At 38.3% G+C, this 20,510-nt stretch overlaps 1 protein-coding gene and 1 long non-coding RNA gene across 3 annotated transcripts; one reads left to right on the top strand and one right to left on the bottom strand.

The window, feature by feature from the left end:
- Positions 1 to 7,999: 7,999 nt before the first annotated feature.
- LOC132606254 (uncharacterized) lies at positions 8,000 to 15,659 on the bottom strand. Its single transcript, XR_009569651.1, has 6 exons — positions 15,376 to 15,659; positions 15,007 to 15,148; positions 14,875 to 14,911; positions 14,679 to 14,792; positions 9,641 to 9,709; positions 8,000 to 8,391 (listed from the first exon to the last, which is right to left on the bottom strand). It is a non-coding gene; the product is annotated as an uncharacterized LOC132606254 (long non-coding RNA).
- A 130-nt stretch (positions 15,660 to 15,789) lies between these two features.
- LOC132606253 (embryonic protein DC-8-like) lies at positions 15,790 to 19,355 on the top strand. 2 transcript variants are annotated; one of them, XM_060319662.1, is made up of 4 exons: positions 15,790 to 15,937; positions 16,855 to 17,675; positions 18,540 to 18,669; positions 18,919 to 19,107. In XM_060319662.1, exons 2-4 carry the CDS (start codon positions 16,872 to 16,874, stop codon positions 18,963 to 18,965), a joined length of 981 nt encoding a protein of 326 aa, XP_060175645.1. In that variant the 5' UTR covers positions 15,790 to 15,937; positions 16,855 to 16,871; the 3' UTR covers positions 18,966 to 19,107. The 2 variants fall into 2 exon arrangements, with proteins under 2 accessions (XP_060175645.1, XP_060175644.1); XM_060319661.1 differs by having other exon boundaries at positions 15,792 to 15,937; positions 18,545 to 18,669; positions 18,919 to 19,355.
- Positions 19,356 to 20,510: the final 1,155 nt, after the last annotated feature.

Genomic DNA, 20,510 nt, shown 5'->3' with positions numbered 1-20,510 from the left:
TGCTCATATTTTCCAAGATAACAAGAACTCAAGGGCAGTGTACCTTGAAACAGAATTCACCACCACAAAAATGGCCGACTTCGGATCGGTTATGGCTTATTATAATAAGCTGAAGTCACTCGCCGATCAACTTGCCAACCTGGGGTCGCCAGTGTCCGACCAACGTATGGTTTTGCGCCTCCTTGCGGGCTTACCGGAGACATATGCACACTTTGTCACAACCATCCAGCAGAAGGACATGCTGCCCTCTTTCTCTGAAGTGTGCTCCAGACTCAAGCTCGAAGACGCAGCTGCCAAGGAACGAGCCCGCGATTCTAGTCCCGCGGCTCTCATTATTGATAATGATGCTCCCTCATCGCCACATGGAGGCAACAATAATTCAAACCACCGTCGTGATAATAATCGTGGCAGGAATTCCAACAAGAACAAGGGAAAGGGAAATAACAACAACAACAACCGCGGGAAATCTGGCCGCGGCGGCGGCAGACAGACCAGCCACAACCAGTGGCCGACGGCCCAGCCACCAGCAGGGGGCTACTACTGGCCTGCCTGGCTTCCACAGCAATGGGCACTGCCCCCCTGTCCGTATCCAACAAGGCCATGGCAGCAGCGTCCCACGATGCCAAGGCCTGGCAGTGGCGTTCTCGGTGCAGGTCCACGCCCACCTCAGCAGGCCTATTCCATGCATGGTCTATCCTACTCTGGGTACACTCCAACAGACGTAGAGGCCGCCATGCACACTCTGTCCATGCATCAACCAGATGATAATTGGTACATGGACACCGGAGCGACTTCCCACATGACTGCCAACACAGGTACTCTCACGTCTTATTTTAATTTGAGCAAGAATTCTGGAATTGTTGTTGGTAATGGTAGCACTATTCCAATTCGTGGCTATGGTCATACATCCCTACCCCCTCCTAATCCCCCATTACATCTCCAAAATGTCTTACATGCTCCAAAACTCATCAAAAACCTTATTTCCGTACGCAAATTCACTAAAGACAATAATGTTTCTGTTGAGTTTGATCCTCTTAGGTTTTCTGTGAAGGATTTATCGACGGGGAGCCGCCTAATGAGATGTGAGAGCACCGGGGAATTGTATCCTATCACTGCCACAAAACGGACCACTCCACTATCAACCTTCATTGCCGCATCACCTAGCTTGTGGCATTCTCGACTCAGGCATCCGGGAATTGCTATCCTTAGTTCTCTTCGTAGTAATGCTTTAATTAAATGTAATAGGGCGGGCCCGAACTTCTTTTTGTACCTCTTGTCCTTTGGGGAAACAAGTTAAATTTCCATTTCATGATTCATTGTCATTTACTACTATGCCATTTGATATCATTCATAGTGATTTATGGACATCTCCTGTTTTGAGTTCTAATGGGCACCGCTATTATGTTTTCTTTCTTAATGATTATAGTAATTTTCTTTGGACTTTTCCGATCTCTAACAAGTCCCAAGTTTATTCTATTTTCCTATCTTTTAAGGCATTAATACAGACTCAATTCGAAAGAGATATAAAAAACATTCAATGTGATAATGGGCGGGAGTTCGCCAATGGGCATTTTCAATCTTTTTGCACCTCCAATGGTTTGAATTTCAGATTTTCTTGCCCCCATACCTCTCCTCAAAACGGCAAGGCGGAAAGAAAAATTAAATCCATTAAAAACATAGTGCGCACTCTTCTTGCCCACTCCTCCATGCCCCCCTCTTTTTGGCATCATGCTCTCCAAATGGCCACATACCTCCTTAATGTACTTCCCACCAAGGTCCTTGGGTATAAATCACCAACGCAAATTCTCTACCAACGGACCCCCTCCTATTCTCATCTCCGGATTTTTGGGTGCCTATGCTATCCTCTTTTCCCATCTACAACTATTAATAAGTTGCAAGCAAGGTCCACCCCGTGTGTATTTTTGGGATATCCGTTGAACCATAGGGGATATAAATGTTATGATTTATCAAGCAACAAAATCATAATATCAAGGCATGTCATCTTTGAGGAAACTCAATTTCCCTTCTCAAAATTGCACCCACCAACCCCAACTTCTTATGAATTTTTGGACCATGGGATTTCTCCATACACTTTGCACTTTCTGTCGCAGCCCACTCCACCCGTCGTGCCCCCAGTCCACCCGACAGAATCCTCGCACCACCAGTCCAGTAGCATGCCAGCTACGGACCCGTCACCCCTCGCTCATTCCCCTACGGTCCAGCCCGATCCTTTGCCCCTACCCAGTCCAGCGCCCCTTCCCCCCACTGCTGCACCTATTACCATTGCCCAGCAGCTCACCCGCATGGTCTCTAGAAGCCAACATAGGATTTATAAGCCCAAACCACCGTGTAATTTAAACACTTCCACCACTACTTCCATTTCGCCCATCCCGCGAAATCCTGTGAGTGCTTTAAATGACCAAAATTGGAAAGCTGCCATGGTTGATGAATATAATGCTCTAATTAAAAATAAGACGTGGGATTTGGTACCCCGTCCCATTGATGTGAATCTTATTCGTTCTATGTGGATCTGTCGTCATAAAAAGAAATCTGATGGTTCTTTTGAGAGGCACAAAGCCCGTCTTGTAGGTGATGGCAGGTCTCAACAGGTTGGAGTTGACTGCGACGAGACTTTCAGTCCGATTGTCAAACCGGATACTATTTGTGTTGTATTGAGCATTGCACTTGCACACTCTTGGCCCATTCATCAGTTGGACGTCAAGAATGCTTTTCTACACGGTAATTTTAATAAGACTGTTTATATGCATCAGCCTATTGGGTTTAAGGATCCAAAGCATCCTCATCATGTCTGTCTCTTGAAGAAATCGTTATATGGGCTTAAGCAAGCTCCCCGCGCATGGTTCCAATGGTTTGCAGACCATGTCTCCACTATTGGCTTTTCATATAGCCGATCTGATCACTCTCTCTTTATTTATTGTCGAGGTTCTGACATTGCTTACATGCTGCTATATGTTGATGATATTATTCTCACAGCTTCATCAGATGCTCTAAGAAAATCCATCATGTCTCTGCTTAGTGCCGAATTTGCTATGAAGGATTTGGGCCCTTTAAGCTATTTTCTGGGTATTGCTGTTACCCGTACTTCACAAGGCATGTTTCTCTCTCAGAAAAATTATGCAGCAGATATTATAGAGCGTGCAGGTATGACTGTCTGTAAGCCAAGTCAGACATCGGTCGACACCAAAGCCAAACTTGGCGCCACTGCCGGGCCTTCTTGCGATGATCCGACACAATATCGTATGTTGGGTGGCTCATTGCAGTACCTTACGTTCACGAGACCAGACATCTCCTATGCAGTTCAACAAGTATGCCTTCATATGCATGATCCAAAGGTTGAACATATGAATGCTCTTAAACGCATAGTACGCTACATTCAAGGTACTATTGAGTTTGGTCTCCATCTGTACAAATCCTCCATTGCCTCTCTTGTTTCTTATACAGATGCAGATTGGGGTGGGTGTCTAGACATTCGCCGATCCACATCCGGTTACTGTGTTTTCCTTGGCGATAATCTACTCTCATGGTCATCCAAACGGCAACCTACTATGTCTAAGTCGAGTGCCGAGGCCGAATACCGTGGGGTCGCTAATGTCGTCTCTGAGTCCTGTTGGCTTCGAAACCTTCTTTTGGAGCTTCGTTGTCCCATCCGGACAACTACATTGGTTTATTGTGATAATGTTAGTGCCATATACCTATCAGGTAACCCAGTTCAGCACCAACGCACTAAACATATTGAGATGGATATACATTTCGTACGTGAAAAAGTTGCCCGTGGAGAAGTTCGTGTTCTTCACGTCCTGTCCCGTTACCAGATTGCAGACATTTTCACTAAAGGTCTTCCGCGTGTAATTTTTGATGATTTCAGGGACAGTCTAAGCGTACGATAACCTCCCGCTTCGACTGCGGGGGTGTGATAGACTATGAAATAGTCAACGTAAATATTAGGATAATCTTTTCATAATTAGCAAATGTATATTAGGCGTGATCTTTTCCTTATGTATAGTAATTAGGTCCTATAATTTAGCCTAGTATTATGTTGACAGTTAGATACCTACTTTGTATATATTGACTATCATACATCAATACAGATTACAGATTGATTTCCTACACTAATCATTAACCACAACGAATACTACCAAAGTTATTGTACCTTAACCTACTAATAAGATGAAATATCAATCTATTCTTAGGAACTATTTGCTCATAAACTTCACATAAAAAATTGGCTCCACGGGGGGAAAATCAAATAAGGAAAATAATGTGGTTAAAAGATAGCAGAAAATGATTTATTTTGCCGGCCATGTCCAAAATACATTCAATTTAATCACATACCAATACATCTTTCAACAAACAGTTTTCCAACTTGTACATCTTGATGGAACAACCCTTCCTATGATAAAGCATGTACATTTCGATAATAAGCACTTAATATAAGGTGATTACAAACAATATAAATTTGATAAGTTAATATGACAATTCTTTTATTAATTCCTTGAAAAGATACTATTCACAACATCTAATGAAACTATGGTCTCCCTTTTCTCATCTAACATTAAAAGGAATTCCATATTACAAAAGTTATTATTACTTGCATAATCATGATTTCATACATATGTTAGTATCTTGTCAAAATGCATTTGGTACTGAGAAGCGTAAAATGGCTTCCCACAGGGATATTTGGATCATTTCCTTTGTTTGCTACATACATAAGTTTTCACAAAATGTAGGGTAGGGGACAAGAATAGTGTTATAGTGATAAAACTCCGTTCCAAGATGCATTCGGTATGGATCACTGTAAAGTGTTTTCCCATAGGTAAACAAATTCAAAATTAACCAAACTTTAGCAAAAGTCACTTGTGGCTTTATTTAGTCAATAGCTTGAACGAAGTAAATGGTAGCAAAAAGAGAAACCACAAAGGCACCTAAAGGGAAATTTGCAGGTCTTCATTAGAAATAGCAGATGAAAATGCTATACCACCCAAACATAAGGACTGCACAGCAGCATATACACAAAAATAAGAGAGATATTATCTAACAAATCTATTCTTCGGATGGTCTTATCAGTTATCAAACCAATTTAATCAAATAGTGCTCTACAGAATCTAAACAAACAGAACCTATCAAATTCAATCAACTCATAGGTTGTTATTTTTGGAAATTTAGTTATCAACCAAAATCCAGCAAAAGATATTTGAACAAATTTAGGAAAAAAAACACCCTTTATGAAAAGAACAAAAATCCAGCTAATAAACTTCAAGAGCGTCAGCAAATACACATCAGGATCAAAATCATAGGCAGAGAGCATAAGAAAAAGCTTCATCAAATAAATTTCAATAGCTACCTTTGATTTCAGTTGAAAAAACAACCTTAAAGAATGATCAAACTACAACAACGATACAAAGCTGTAAGGATGGATGCAGAAAATCGAACACACATAACTCGGCCAAATTATCACTTCTCTCAGCAGAATAATACAATCTATAAGCAATCAACTATTGCTAATAGTCACAGGGAATTGGACATCATACTGTATTACCAAACATGCATCCACACCCTATAATTTAATTGTTTATCTTAGTAGTCTGGACAAAAAAAAAATAAAAATAACATACCTCTTCTAACTGTCCTTTTAGTTGAGTAGCAGACTTCTCTATGAGCTTTGTTGCTTGACGATCCCAAAGCAACAAAGAATTAAAGCCATTCGCACTTGAAGTTTATACCTGAAATTTACTATATAACTTCAAAGTTACATTTTAATAAATCGATTAGAATATTCATGATTATGGTCCCTATGAGCAGTGGAATGAGAAACGAATACTGACGCTTTTAAAGCTCAAATTTTAATTAAGATAATTAGAATTAGCTAATCCTTGACGCAAATTCCATTGCAGTTTTTTCAAAGGATCAACTCTATGAGGCAAGGTAAAGTAGTTTCTTACTAGTTCACTCTATTGATCATCTGACTTTTTCCTACATGAAAGGCATCAAGATTTTTCTTTAAGTTTGCAACTTCTAAACCTGAACAGGCGAGGATAAAGAAACTGCTATGGGTTTCCGCAAACACCAAAGTATTAATCCTTCAGTATGTCAATCTTGAAAGTGTGTCGACCGTGCTACTTGTTTAATGAATATGAAATAGAAAGTGAAATTAGAATCTACAATTGTTGCCGAGTGTAAAATTAAAAATGATACTAAGTTAAACCTACAAAACAGTTACAATTCTTTTAAATCTTGTATTAGTACTGTAAACCTGCAATATAACGTTCTGAGAAGAGCACGAAACCCTCAAGTCTACTCGCTTCTCGGACATTTCATTTTCATCCCCAAAAATAGATGGACCATACAGAAACTATGGCAAAGCTCTTGCTGACACGATCTTCAACTCATAGATTTGCACATAACAGGAAATCTAAACCAATAAAGTTAAATCTTTACATAAGTAGATGGAAAACCAAATCACAAGTGAAAAGGAAAAAGTACTGCCGATCTGCCATCATTGTTAAACGACCTTTTTGCAGCACTTACGATAAAATTGTGCAACATCTGCAAAATCCATCAGATAAAGAATGAAATACCCAAACTATAAATGGGAAATGCATAAAATTTAAGTTGTTACTGACAGTGAGGGCTTTAATCAGTCCAGACTTCATCTTATGGAAGTTCAGACATGAAAGGAAATTGGAGAATGTGGATACAGATGATAAATGGTGCAGTTGGATAAAACGTGGATTCTGACCAGTTACCGTTCAACATAAAACTGTAAAAAGAAATTTATTGGGTTTTAAAATAAATTCAAAAGTTGATACGGTTAGCATCTTTCCTTTTTTAATGATTTTTTATTGGTTAATTAGTTATTAGTTAATAATTAATTAGTTAATAAGTTACATGTGGCTTTTTTCTAGGCTGCCACATGGCTTAATGTGGTGCCTTTTTTCTCTGCTTTTAATAATACTAGTATACGTACTCGCGCAATGCGCGGATCGTTTCAAAAGAAAAAAATAGCGGCAAGAGATAATAGAAACAGTTGAATACGAACCATGTGTGACATATTGCAGATTTTATATTCTCATCTTTTTGGAGACTAACATTTTTTATGGTATATGTAGCTGTTATGATTCATTACTGATCATTTCTTCAAACAGTATACTAATCATTTGTGTCTTTAATGAGGGTAAAACAAATGTATGACCGTAGAAATGGCTTCATTATTATGGACCATTTGAAGTTATTATTGTGGAGAAAATGTCAGCCTTTAAAGCCAATGAAGGTATAAGCCATCTAAGGTAAGTGTCGGTTGCCTTGTTAATAAAATATGGTATGTTCATGACGGCCTGTATCTTCACAAATTCAGCTCTTTTGCTTTCTCTTTTACTTTCTCTGATTGATAATTTGCTTTCAGGTCTATGCTGTTGTGGGGCCTTTTCTCCGAAAATGTGTTGTTAATCCCGCTCATTACTACCCCCAAATCCAACAAATGAATTATCAAAAGACATTGAACTTGCAATTTTATATGTGCATTCCCAATGTTATCTAATCATCGTAAATTCGATGATTAGATAACATTTTATAAGTTTTCTGGACAGTAATCTTGCAAATTGGTTTGCTATTATCCAATTCAATGAAGACTTGTCAATTGGATGAGTCCATAATTATTTTTAGACCAACATATTTCTCACTTCTATTCAGCCAACATCCTCAGTTTTTAGTTGACAGTATGATAGCCGTTAAACAACAATAAGGTATAATCGGCTTCAAAATATCCATGAGACGCCGATTTAATGAAATATGTATAGGCAAGATATAAAATAAGAGATTCATCCCAAAAGTTGATCCATACCAGAAACCTGGATATCATAAGTAGCATATTTTCTTATAACCAAAAGAAATTTCCTAGGAACAAAATATGAAATAAAAAAACCATAATCATGACTAAATAATGATTCTCCAAGACTTCTAGATACAGTAACTTATGCAATTTTATTCTTCTCCTTCTTCAATATTCTCTTGATTTTGTTTCCGGATGGTTGTACATTTGGGTCATCATCAACTACTGTTCTAGTATCTGATATACCTATCTTGGCAGGAGTATTTACAATAGATATATGGTCAGTGTATTTACAATAGATATATGCTCAGTATTATGAGCAAAATCTTGCAAAAACCTCTGAACTCTCAGCAAAAAGGCAATAGAGTTACCCACGAAAACAATTACTGCGGAAATATAAATTTTAATAGATAGACTACCCATTTAATCCAGAGATTAGATCTTATGATAATCACAAAACGCTGCTTCTTTTTCCAACAATTCTAGCAATGAGTTGACCTAATTCTTCTCCACTGACCTCCTGTACGTGATGCCCTGACTCCTGACTGCATAATTCATAAAATAGATACACCTTTTCTTTATAAACCAACAGTAAATTGAAACACAAGAAAGATATAACGAATATTTAGCTTTCATTATTTTTATGCATCAATGTCAGCAGCTTTTATCGAGCGGATCATAATTTGAGCCATTAAAAGTTAAAACCATAGTGTAGAACTAAGAGTAAAAGTTGACTGCTAACCTTTTTGTCCTACATAATCAACTCAAATTCTATTACATCTTGTTGATGGTGATTTTGCTAATGAGAAGGTAGATTACGCAAACAAAATTGTTAAAGAACAAACACATTAAAAATAGTGTAAATCTTCTTATACATATACACAAACTAAACATATGGGCTTCAAATGGAGCAGACTACAAAGAAGGAGGTATTCAGACGGTTGCTTAAAAAAGTAAAAGCTTTTTACTTGGCTATTAGGCTAACGTAAAATCTTAAAAATCACCTCGAATGTGGGTTCAGCCAGACCACGCATTTGTGTATTTTTTTCAACAGTCATCCCTTTGTTATAGCGACGTTATTCTTCCATCTCATAAGCAAGTATGTACTAACTGTTTAACACGACCCAACGACTTTGACATGAAGAAAGTATAATAGGATTGCAAATGATCATCAAAATTTACCCCTGATTATTCCTCAAAATTTACCACATCATAATTTTTTATGTCCCAACTCCTAGAGATGCCCCTGGCAGAGTCATATGTAGCTTCCATAATCAATGTCATTACTTAATAGACAACCTCAGAGAATATTTTTTACATCCCATGTCCTTATTTATTCAATTTCTTTTGGAGAACAATTCATCATTTTGGATGTTCATTTTGTCACGCATGTACTGCAACCTACTTTGAATCTCCCAATTAAATTGGCTAAATGAATCTCTCATATACTTTCTGAAAGAAAATGAAAGCTTGCACAAATACATAGTACAGGACAAAACAAAATCTATTAATATCAATATTTTAACCCTCTTTAACATAAATACAGAAGGTTGATAAAAATTAGATAAGACATTACACACATTCCTTGTGGAAATCGCATTACAATGTGTCGTACTCACTGACAAAGCATAATCCAAATCTAAAACTACAATGTGAAAATCAAACAACCCGCAAAGCTTAGATAAAGAACAAATAAATCCTGAGAACGCTACCGAATACATTTAGATCCGACCACAAACTCATGAAACCATAATACATAAATTATTTCAAAAGAGGAGGAAAAATTATGTTTACCTGATATGATGTAGTATCAATTTTGAGTACCAAATCTGCAATATAGCATCCAATATCCTTTCACCATCCCTGATATGATATTAAAAAAAACTTATACAACACATACCAATATGTAAATATTGATATTGTAAGAGAATGTTTTCCTTGATTATTCTGTTCCCTTGAATGGGTTGATATACATGATTTACAACATAATTGTAGGCTACAAATTAGGAACTAATTTGACAAAATAATTCTAACATATTGCTATCCTAAAATAGAAGATTACAAAATATATTTGACTAAATAATTACATAATCTAACACACCCCCGCAGTCGAAGCGGGAGGTTTACGAACGGTTAGACTGTCCCGAAAATCATCAAATAGTGCGCGCGGAAGACCTTTGGTGAAGATGTCAGCAATATGATAACGGGACGGAACATGTAGGACACGAACTTCGCCTCGTCTAACCTTTTCACGAACAAAGTGAATGTCCATTTCAATATGCTTGGTACGTTGATGTTGTACCGGATTTCCAGACAAGTAAATGGCGCTCACATTATCACAATAGACCAAAGTTGCTTTACTAATAGGACAATTGAGTTCAAGCAACAGATTACGAATCCAACAAGACTCAGAGACAACATTAGCAACCCCTCTGTATTCCGCTTCAGCACTTGACTTAGATAGAGTAGGTTGGCGCTTGGAAGACCAAGAAATAAAGTTATCCCCAAGATAGAAACAATAACCCGATGTGGAGCGTCGAGTGTCTGGACATCCTCCCCAATCAGCATCTGTATATGATAGTAATGACTATAGAGAGGACTTGTATAAATGTGTGCCAAAGTCAATCATACCTCGAATGTAACGCAAAATGCGTTTTAATGCTTCCATATGCTGGACTTCGGGGTCATGCATAAACAAGCAAACCTGTTGGACGGCGTATGATATGTCAGGCCGAGTGAATGTCAAGTATTGCAAAGCACCTGCCAGACGACGATACTTCGTAGGATCCTCATACGGGGCGCTTGAAGAAGCGCTGAGTTTGCCTTTTGAGTCAACAGGAGTGGGGCAAGACTTACATTGTGACATGCCTGCCCGGTCAAGAATATCCTTTGCATAAGAACTCTGAGACATAAAGAGACTATTTTTGTCTCGGGAGACAGCAATTCCCAAAAAATATCTCAACGGACCCAAGTCTTTCATTGCAAATTCTGTAGCTAACTTGGACATAATACCGAGTCTGAGAGAGTCTGAAGATGCAGTTAGAATAATATCATCCACATATAACAAGATGTAAGCAATATCTTTTCCACGACAATAAGTGAAGAGAGAGTTGTCAGATGTACTATGCGAGAAACCAATGGTTGCCACATATTCAGCAAAACGCTGATACCAAGACCGTGGTGCATGTTTCAAACCATAAAGAGACTTACGCAAGAGACAGACATGGTCAGGACGAGCTGGATCCCGGAATCCCAGAGGCTGATACATATAGACGGTCTCATTCAAATTGCCATGTAAAAAAACATTCTTTACATCAAGCTGGTGAATGGGCCAAGAGTGAGATAAAGCAATAGTAAGAACCACACGGATAGTTTCCGGCTTGACCACCGGACTGAAAGTCTCGTCACAATCAACACCTTCCCGTTGAGACCTGCCATCACCTACAAGACGGGCTTTATGCCTCTCAAAAGAACCATCAGATTTCTTTTTATGCCGAAAAATCCATAAAGACTGAATAATATTAGCATTTGGAGGACGAGGGACCAACTCCCAAGACTTACTATCAATAAGAGCATTATATTCATCTTGCATAACATTTTTCCAATTCGGGTCATTAAGTGCAGTAACGGGATTCCGAGGAATGGGGGAGATGGAATTGTTAGTGACACTTAAGGCTTGATTATGGTATTTCAAGTTGGGCTTAAAAATCCCATGTTGACTACGTGTAGTCATGGGACGAACGGGTGGGGGGCTGGCAGGGGGGGCTACTGTCGTGGTGGGGTAGCGTGGGAGAGGGAGGAGCTAGCAGTGGGGGGAATGCCGTGTGGTCCGTGGCAGGAGGATGAAGAGGCTGGCGGGCAGTTGGGGCAGCGGAGGTGGACTGCTGGGCAGTCGACGATGAAGGAGAGAAGGCGGGGGAGATCGGGTGGGTTGCACGAGAGGGAGGGGGCTACATTGGTGGAGCAGTGGCCTGGTCATGCAACAATTGGATTCTCAATGGGGAATTATCATCATCCAAAAATTCATATGAGGTAGGAGATGGAGTATTGATTTGTGAAAATGGAAAGGAATTTTCATCAAACCACACATGCCAGGCTATGATTATTTTTCGGCTCGATAAGTCATAACATTTGTACCCCCGATGATTAGAAGGATATCCTAGGAAGACACACGGAGTGGACCTAGACTGCAACTTATGAATTTGTGTGGAGGGAAAGAGAGGAAAGCATAGACAGCCAAAGACTCGGAGATGAGAGTAGGATGGATTCTTTTGATAAAGAATGTGAGTGGATGTCTTATATGCTAAGAGTTTAGAAGGGAGAATATTGTGAAGGTACGTTGCCATGGCCAAGGCGTGATGCCAATAGGAGGGGGGCATAGATGCATGGGAAAGGAGTGTACGAACAAAATTATTGATGAATTTAATTTTCCGTTCCGCCTTACCATTTTGGGGGGAAGTGTTGGTACAAGAAAAGCGGAAAAGCATCCCGTTTTGTTCATAAAACTTATGAAAAGGACCATTGTCAAATTCACGCCCGTTGTCACATTGAAAGGTTTTGATTTCTTTTTCAAACTGAGTGCGAATGAAAGTCCGGAAAGACATGAAGCAATTATAAACTTGGGACTTTGTTTTGATGGGAAAATTCCAAAGAAAATTAGTGTAATTATCAAGAAATAAAACATAATATCTGTGACTTGAAGAGCTAAGAACAGGTGAAGTCCATAAATCACTGTGAACAATGTCAAAGGGCATAGTAGTAGTTGAAAGAGAGTCATAAAAAGGCAATTTAATTAATTTCCCTAGAGGGAAAGAATGACAAACATTGTTTCGAGCCTTATTTCATTCAATCAAATTACTACTACGTAAAGAACTAAGAATAACATCCCTTAGATGACCTAAATGGGAGTGCCAGATAAGAGGAGAGATGACACTAAAAGCAGATGGTGCGGAAGACGAGATGGCTCGAAAATTTTTGAAGAATGAATAAAGATCACCCGAACTCTCACATCTCATGAGTTTGCTCCCCGTCCGTAAATCCTTCACATAAAAACCAAAAGGATCAAATTCAACAGAAACCATATTATCGATAGTAAATTTACGAACGAAAATAAGGTTTTTGATGAGTTTAGGTGCATGTAAGACATTTTTCAGTTTTAAAGAGGGATTTTCTTGAAGGGATGTATGACCATAACCACGAATTGGAATCATGTTAACATTACCAACAACAATGCCATTATTTTTGCTCAATTGATAATAAGAAGAGAGAGTACCTTGGGAGTTGGTCATATGAGATGTGGCTCCGGTGTCCATGTACCAATTCTTGTCATCGGGCTGATTCAACGACATTGTGTGCATAGCTTGATCAATATCTGTGGGCGCATACCCACCATGTGATGACGAGGCTGACAAGTAGAACGACTGTGGAGGACGAGGACCAAGAACTCCCTGCTGCGAAGGAGCTGGATGCGACTGCTGCCAGCCACGGGGCTGCTGCCACCCAGCCGTAGGGTACGGGCATGGTGGAGTGGCCCACGGCTGTTGGCCCCAAGCTGCCCACAGTGGAAAATACCACGACGGGGCAGTGGGTCCCTGTTGTTGTGACGCGGCGGGCTGGTATGCCTGTACATTGGTGCGGCTGCCCCCGCCGCTGCTTTGTCCATTGCCGCTGCGACCGCGGTTGCCGCCGCTGCGACCGCGGTTGCCGCCGCTGCGACCGCGGTTATTTTTCTTTCCACGATTCTGTGAATTCCCACAATTTTTGAAGTTATTTGCAAAATTATTGGGCTGTCCATTTCCTGAGAAATTCTGAGGATTAACATTGTGGGAAACAAGAGCAGCATTCGAGTCGGAGTCGTGAATGGCGTCCTCGGCATGGCTATCTTCCTCAAGCTCAAGCATCGATCGGAAAACGTCAAAAGATGGGAGAGGAGTACGGTGCTGCACTGTCATGCGAAAAGTTTTATATTCCTCCGACAATCCTCGCAGAAGACGAAGCACAAGTCGTTCGTCGGAAACCTTTTGACCGACGTTGGCAAGGTTGTCTGCAAGGACCTTCAGCTTGCTGCAGTATGCTTTCACATTCGGAAAATCCACCAATTTTGTGTTGGTGAATTTTGCGTCAAGAGAAAGATCCCTAGCCGATTTGTTGTCCTGAAAGAGATGAACAAGACAGTCCCAAGCTTCGGTTGCGGTGTCCTCTTGATGAATGATCGTGTTGAGAAGATCATTCGATATCGTACTATATATCCATTGCCGAACAATGTCAACTAGTCGTTCCCATAGGGCCTTAGCAACAAGTTTTTCGGTTGCAGTTGCCGGTGGTGGCACGGTGGGGGAGGCAGGAGGTAGGATGTGGTCAATGACTAAGTTTGCACGACAATGGAGCTTGAAGAGGGTAGCCCAGTTATTGTATTGGCTTTCTTCGTAGTCAAGCACAATAGGAATGCATGATTTGATATTGGTGACGGTAGTCGCAAGATGCAACTTGAAGGTGTCAGCCATGTAGAAGAGGAGGGGGAATAGCCGAAAGAGAGGAAAACGAAAAAGGGGGGGGGGGGGGGGGGTCGGCAGCCAAGGGCTAGGGTTTAAGGATGCTAGGGTTTTTAGGAGAACCTAGTCTGATACTATGTAAGAGAATGTTTTCCTTGATTCTTTTGTTCCCTTGAATGAGTTGATATACATGATTTACTACATAATTGTAGGCTACAAATTAGGAACTAATTTGACTAAATAATTCTAACATATTGCTATCCTAAAATAGAAGATTACAAAATATATTTGACTAATAATTACATAATCTAACAGATATTAATAGATTTTAAAAACGTTACCTGACGTGGAGAATAAAAAGGAAGTTCTCATATCATTTTGCCATAATTCCATGACACAAGTTCCACAAAGTTCTTGGTCAAAGCAATTCCAGCTTTGCATAAAAAATGCTTGACCTTCACCAAAATTTCACATTAATTTAAATGCAATTTAATAATTAAAATACCCCCTTTTGAGTAAAACTGAACAAAGTAATACCTGTTGTCACCAACAAAGTCTCTGGAAACGAGATCATCTTCAATGTATCCCAAGATATAATGATAAATTTAACTTGATCAAACTTTTTGAGAAATATTATTGTATTAGCAACTTTCTAATGTATTATCTTACCATATAATTAGCCGTTCAAACAAACGCACGAGAAGAATATGGTGGAGTAGTAGTCTGCTCTCACTTGATCTCTTCTTAATTTCCTTGTTTTGTCACTGGAAATTGTTTTCTCCACAACACAAAATTCTTGGATATTTTGAACCTGCAAAATGTAACATATCATCAATCTGAATCAGATCATGCCAAGCATAAAGAAAAGGGTGAGATGGTGAATGGAACATGAGATAGACTTCCTGTAACCGAATTCCCTTGAACAGCAAAGCAACCAAAAAAAAAAAAAAGACTTGACAAATCTTTCGCTGTGCAGAAGTTCTGGAGCATATATTCATTTAACACCAATGCTTCATAATCAAATGGCTATTTGTTTACCAGTGGAGAGAAATCTCCGTTTCGACCCAGAGAGAGTGAAGATTATTAGTGAGAGAAGCGGTTTTTTCGAGCAGTTAATATGGGCTTTAATTTTAACGCCACTTTTGAGTAGTGCAGTTATCTGTTTTGAGTAGTGTTTTATGAATTTGCAGTTTTTTACAGTTTTTTGTGAATTTGTATTTTTTTTCTCTTTTTGTTTTTTATTTCATTTTTTTTCGTCTTTTAATTATTATTTTTTTAAATAGGATTTTTCTAGTGACGACACTTGCCATCATATCATTTTGCCTCTCCTATTATATATAGATATAGATATAGATTTATGAGCAAATGCCAAATAGATGTTCCCGAAACTCAGATGCCTCTTTGGCTCACACGTATACGACACATGTGGACATGGGGAGAATTTGGAAACTGCAAGAATGACTCATGGTTCCAAATGCGTATGCAAAAGTTATAATGTTCAAAACCTTTCAACAAAATCCCATTGCATAAACTACAGAAAACAATCCAGGGAAGAATATAGGAGACAATTCGGTTCAATTTGAAGTTTGAATTTTAACAGGTAAGATGCTTTTTCCTTTCTTGTTTACTTTTGCATTTTACTGTCTAGTGTATGTACTCAATGACTTGGTTCAATGTTTTCCCTTTGCAAACTTTACTACAACACACATAATTTAGCTTTTCTTTAGAAAACAAGTCTTTCAGGGAACGTTACAAATAGAAATCTCTTTAAGACTTAGCAAAAGCTGATAAGAGTGATTATATGATAAGAATCCTACTTGCATCAAACTACATATAGTATTGAACATATTGTTATGCTGTTATACTAGGATATTTAGGAGAGAATCACATTAGAACTTGATAAGATTGAAGCATTCATGGTAGAAAGTTGTAACTGATGACAATTCTTCGTGAAGATGCGCCAAGCACTTCAAGGGGGTGAAATGATGTCTTGAACTTGGTAAAATAAGCTGAGAAAATTATGGAAATAGCCTACTAACGTCACTTTTTTTTTTTTTTAATTTTTAACAACAAAATCAAGCAAATGGTTTCTCGACTCAAATAAAGGGCACAAATCATCATTTTTTTAAACCTATGTCCCTTATTCTTTTAATACTTGAACCCATAAAAATATGGGTCTGTATCAAATAAATGAAAACTGACCATAGCCAATTCATTATCTTGGAACAACATCGATCAAAAGACAACATTTGCTTGTGTATATGCACAAATGTTATAGTAGTTCTTTGTACTTCTCCAGTTGCTCCAAAAAGACACAGATGCTTATTTAGGTGTATATTTCTCATAACCATAAACACTTGCAACTTTTACATTGTTTGAGCTTTGGAGATGTCAAACACATCAGAAATGAACTTCTGAATAAAACATTAGAACTAATTTTGCAAATTTTGGTGATTCTCGAATGTGAGATCCACCTTCTGATGAAAACTAAAGCAGAATATCTTGGTTCCTTTTCAGCTGTGGAGTGGAAAAACATGGCTTCGAGACAAGCAGTTAAGGAAGAAAGAGCGGAGGCAGCTGCAAGGGAAGCAGCTAATGAACTTCATGATGTAAACAAGGCTAGAAGTGTGAAAGGTAGCATCATGCACGAAGAAACTCCATACAGTCAGGGGCATGAGCAGAGAAGTACTGGCGTAATCGGAAGCATATTTCAGTCTGTTAAAGAGACGATCAGTGGGAAGTCTCATGACACAACCGAGACGACAAGAGAAAGTGAGGCAGCAGAAAAAGTGGGTGAGTACAAGGATTACACGGAAAAGAAGACGAAGGAGATGGAGGATTCTGCTGCAGAAAAGGCAAAACAAGCCAAAGATTCCACAATGGGAAAAGCGAGTGATGTTAAGGAGAAAGAAAAGGAGACAAAGGATTCGTTTATGGGACAAGCGACTGAACTTAAAAACAAAGCTGTAGAGAAAGCTGAGGGGACGAAGGATTCGACAATGGGGAAGGCCAGTGAATATAAGGACAATGCAGCTGAGAAAGCTAAGGAGGCGAAAGAAGCTACCATGGCAAAAGCCAGTGACTATAAGGATTATGGTGCAGAAAAAGCAGGAGAGTGCAAGGATTCAATAGCTGATAAAGCAAAGCAAACGAAAGATACAGCAGTTGGGTATAAGGACTATACAGCAGAGAAAGCTGTAGAAGGAAAGGATACTAGTTTCAGTAAGATCTCTGAGCTAAAAGATTCAGCCGCTGATGCTGCTAGAAGAGCTGTCGGTTTATTCACAGGGAAAAAAGAAGAGGCTGCCGGTGAAGCACAAAAAAAGGAGGAACCAAAGGTAAGACCTTAATGGTTTTATTCTCCTTTAGCCTTTCATCTTAATTCTCAACTCTTTAGAATTTGAATTTCTACATCGTTTTGTTTGTTTAGTAGTTCTGTATTGTCCAAGCTACTTAAGTGCTGATAAAGTTGATATGCGGAAAAACAAAACTGTCTACTACTTAAGCCAGTGGCGGACCCATGTGCAAATTTTGGGTGCTCCAGCACCCATTAAACTCAGTCACGGAGTGTATAGCTGTATAGAAAATATAAAGGAAATAAATATAAATAGTTAATAGAGCACCCCCGAACTCAAAATTCCTGGGTCCGCCACTGACTTATGCGCTGCTAAGGTTTTTATGCAGTAGAACTATTGAATATTGCTTCTATTACTGCTGATTGTTTTTGCTAGAATGATAAGTTGTTTAGCTGTAGGTGGAGTCTACATTGTTTGGACTTAAATTTTTGTTAGATAGTTTAGGTTGTTGAGATAGGTTTTTGAATAATATTTTGCGGATTTCTGTTTCAAGTTGGCTATTTCAAGCCCTAGGCTTAATAAATTTTAAGAATCAATTTCAATCATTTTTCAATCTTCATGCTGCTTATGTTTCTTAAAACGCAACAAGAACACACGTGAGACTTGCAAAGGATGAAGCTCATTATAATATTTATAAATGTGTAGTGGATAATGAGGAATATGAAGGGAAAATCTCCTTTCTTTCTGTGTGCATCGACCCTTTCCATTACTGCAGGGGTAAGTAACTTTAACATGTGACATTTCCTGAAGTATTCAGGAATATGTTTTCACCTCTGCAGACATTTGTAGAAAATTATGATGTATGAATTATGATCAGCTTTAGTACTTGAAATAATCTGTCTATAGTGCAGGAACTATACGAAGAAACAGAGGAGAATGCAAGGAAGAAGATGCAAGATCTTAAGCTCAAAGAAGAAGGAATCCAGGACGAGTCTAGACAGAGAGCCGAGGCAGATAAAGAAACAGCAGCTGCTAGGTGACACTATTTTCCTTGTCTCTGATTAATATGTTTATGCATTGTATAAAGACAGTTGGTGTTAAATGTTTCTAAATTAACATGCAAAGAGACATGTATAGATTTTTGAATTTTTATGCATATGCATCCATATTTTGAGCCAAAAATAATGGATTTAGCTGGACATGTTGAACCTGCCGGCTCTAATTAATTGTGTTGCTAGTCCTGAAACCATAACTAAGTCCCTTTGCTTTCTGATGTTGAACACAGGGGAAGTACGGCAAAAAGGAATATATATAGTGCTATGGGGAATCTAACAGGTTCCATCAAGGAGAAGTTAACAATGCCAAGTGACATAGTAGAGGAGACCCGTGCAGCACGTGAGCTGGGTGGACCGAAGAGGGGTATGAGAACCGATATTAATGAGGGGAGTCCTGCTGCACAATCAGGTTTCGTTTTCACAACAGCAAAGGATGACATGAGTTCATAGACAGCGATCTTGCATGATGTAATGTCAACTTGTTCCCACTTATTTTCAGTAGTTATAGCTGCTCCGTTCCGGGCTTGTCCTATAAAAGAAACTAGGCATGTATAAGTGCACTGTATTTGTTTGTTCCACTTCTCTTCTATGGTTTGTAGAACAAGTATTATGTGAGGAAACTTGATTAAAGGAATGATAATGATGTCCATATATTATGGTTATTTCACATGCGGAGTGCAAGGATGTTGTCAGGAAGAATTTTGTTATATTGATTGATTCAACTTTTGATGCAGAACTAATGTAAGAAAGACACTGTACCCTCAAAACTCAACAAACAGATACATATATACAAAAATTGTTCTGATTTGATTTGCTTGTTTCGGAAAATTTCTCATGGTCCAGGGAGAAAGAGTTTGCTTCTCCTCTAAATTCTCTCTTGTTCAAGAGATCTTAAAGCTACGAGTTATCTTTTTTGTACTTGTCATCATAAATATAGGAGAATGAAAATGGAGAATGGATGTGAAGTAATTACAACAGAAAATATAGGATTATTCTCAAGTAACAATTTCATTTTGAGTTGAATTAATCCGGATCCGGCTCCTCTTCATTTATGTTCTCTCCATTTTCTCCAAGTTTTTGCTTGGATGAATGACACATGTCATGGTCTAGATTTAATTAACTAAAATAAAACTCTAACCATAGTTAGAATAATTAATTACTTCCATATATTTTCTTCCAAAATATATTTTTACAATCCGATAATTCCAGATCTACCTTATATCTTTCCTAAATATATTAAAAACTTTTCTTTCTTTCCTTGAGTAAACTTTTGCCGTGCCTTAAATATTTTCATGTCTATCCTTTTTTTCATTCATAATATTTATTTTTCTATTTGAATTTGAATGGGCCACAACTCCTATAAAGCGATAGAGTAACATAAAGTTGTGTGCTTAAATTTAATTTGCTCGTACTACTAAAAATATGTTAGGCCAGACTTTTATTTTTTATTTGACAAATATTGTTTTATAAAGTTCTTTAATTATATCATCATAATTCATAGGTTGAAGTTTACTTCTAATTTTCCATCTTCGAATGAGAAGGTGAGTATATACCTATGAGATAAGCTTCAATATTGAGGGATAGAAAAAAGGTAGCAAAAAAAATAACAATGATTCACGGCCAAAATATATTCATGCCAAGAAAGAAAAGTTTTAATATATTTAGAAAAAATATAATGTAGATTTAGAATTGTGGGATCGTAAAAATATATTTTGAGAGCAAATATATGGAAGTAGTTAATTATTCTAATTGTGGTAAGAGTTTTTATTTTAGTTTAATTAAATCTAGACCATTAATTTTAGACTATGATATGTGTCACTAA

This window comes from Lycium barbarum, chromosome 8, assembly GCF_019175385.1.
Source record: "Lycium barbarum isolate Lr01 chromosome 8, ASM1917538v2, whole genome shotgun sequence".
NCBI lineage: Eukaryota > Viridiplantae > Streptophyta > Magnoliopsida > Solanales > Solanaceae > Lycium > Lycium barbarum.
Note: the sequence above shows the minus strand (reverse complement) of the source record. Positions and strands in the feature narration are given on the sequence as shown.

What these genes read in the sequence shown, in the direction of transcription:
- LOC132606253 (XM_060319661.1), top strand. Translation starts at nt 16,872, where the DNA reads ATGGCTTCGAGACAAGCAGTTAAGGAAGAAAGAGCGGAGGCAGCTGCA. An exon ending in AAAAAAAGGAGGAACCAAAG is followed by an intron (nt 17,676 to 18,544) that starts GTAAGACCTTAA and finishes TCTATAGTGCAG; the next exon opens with GAACTATACGAAGAAACAGA. An exon ending in AAAGAAACAGCAGCTGCTAG is followed by an intron (nt 18,670 to 18,918) that starts GTGACACTATTT and finishes TGTTGAACACAG; the next exon opens with GGGAAGTACGGCAAAAAGGA.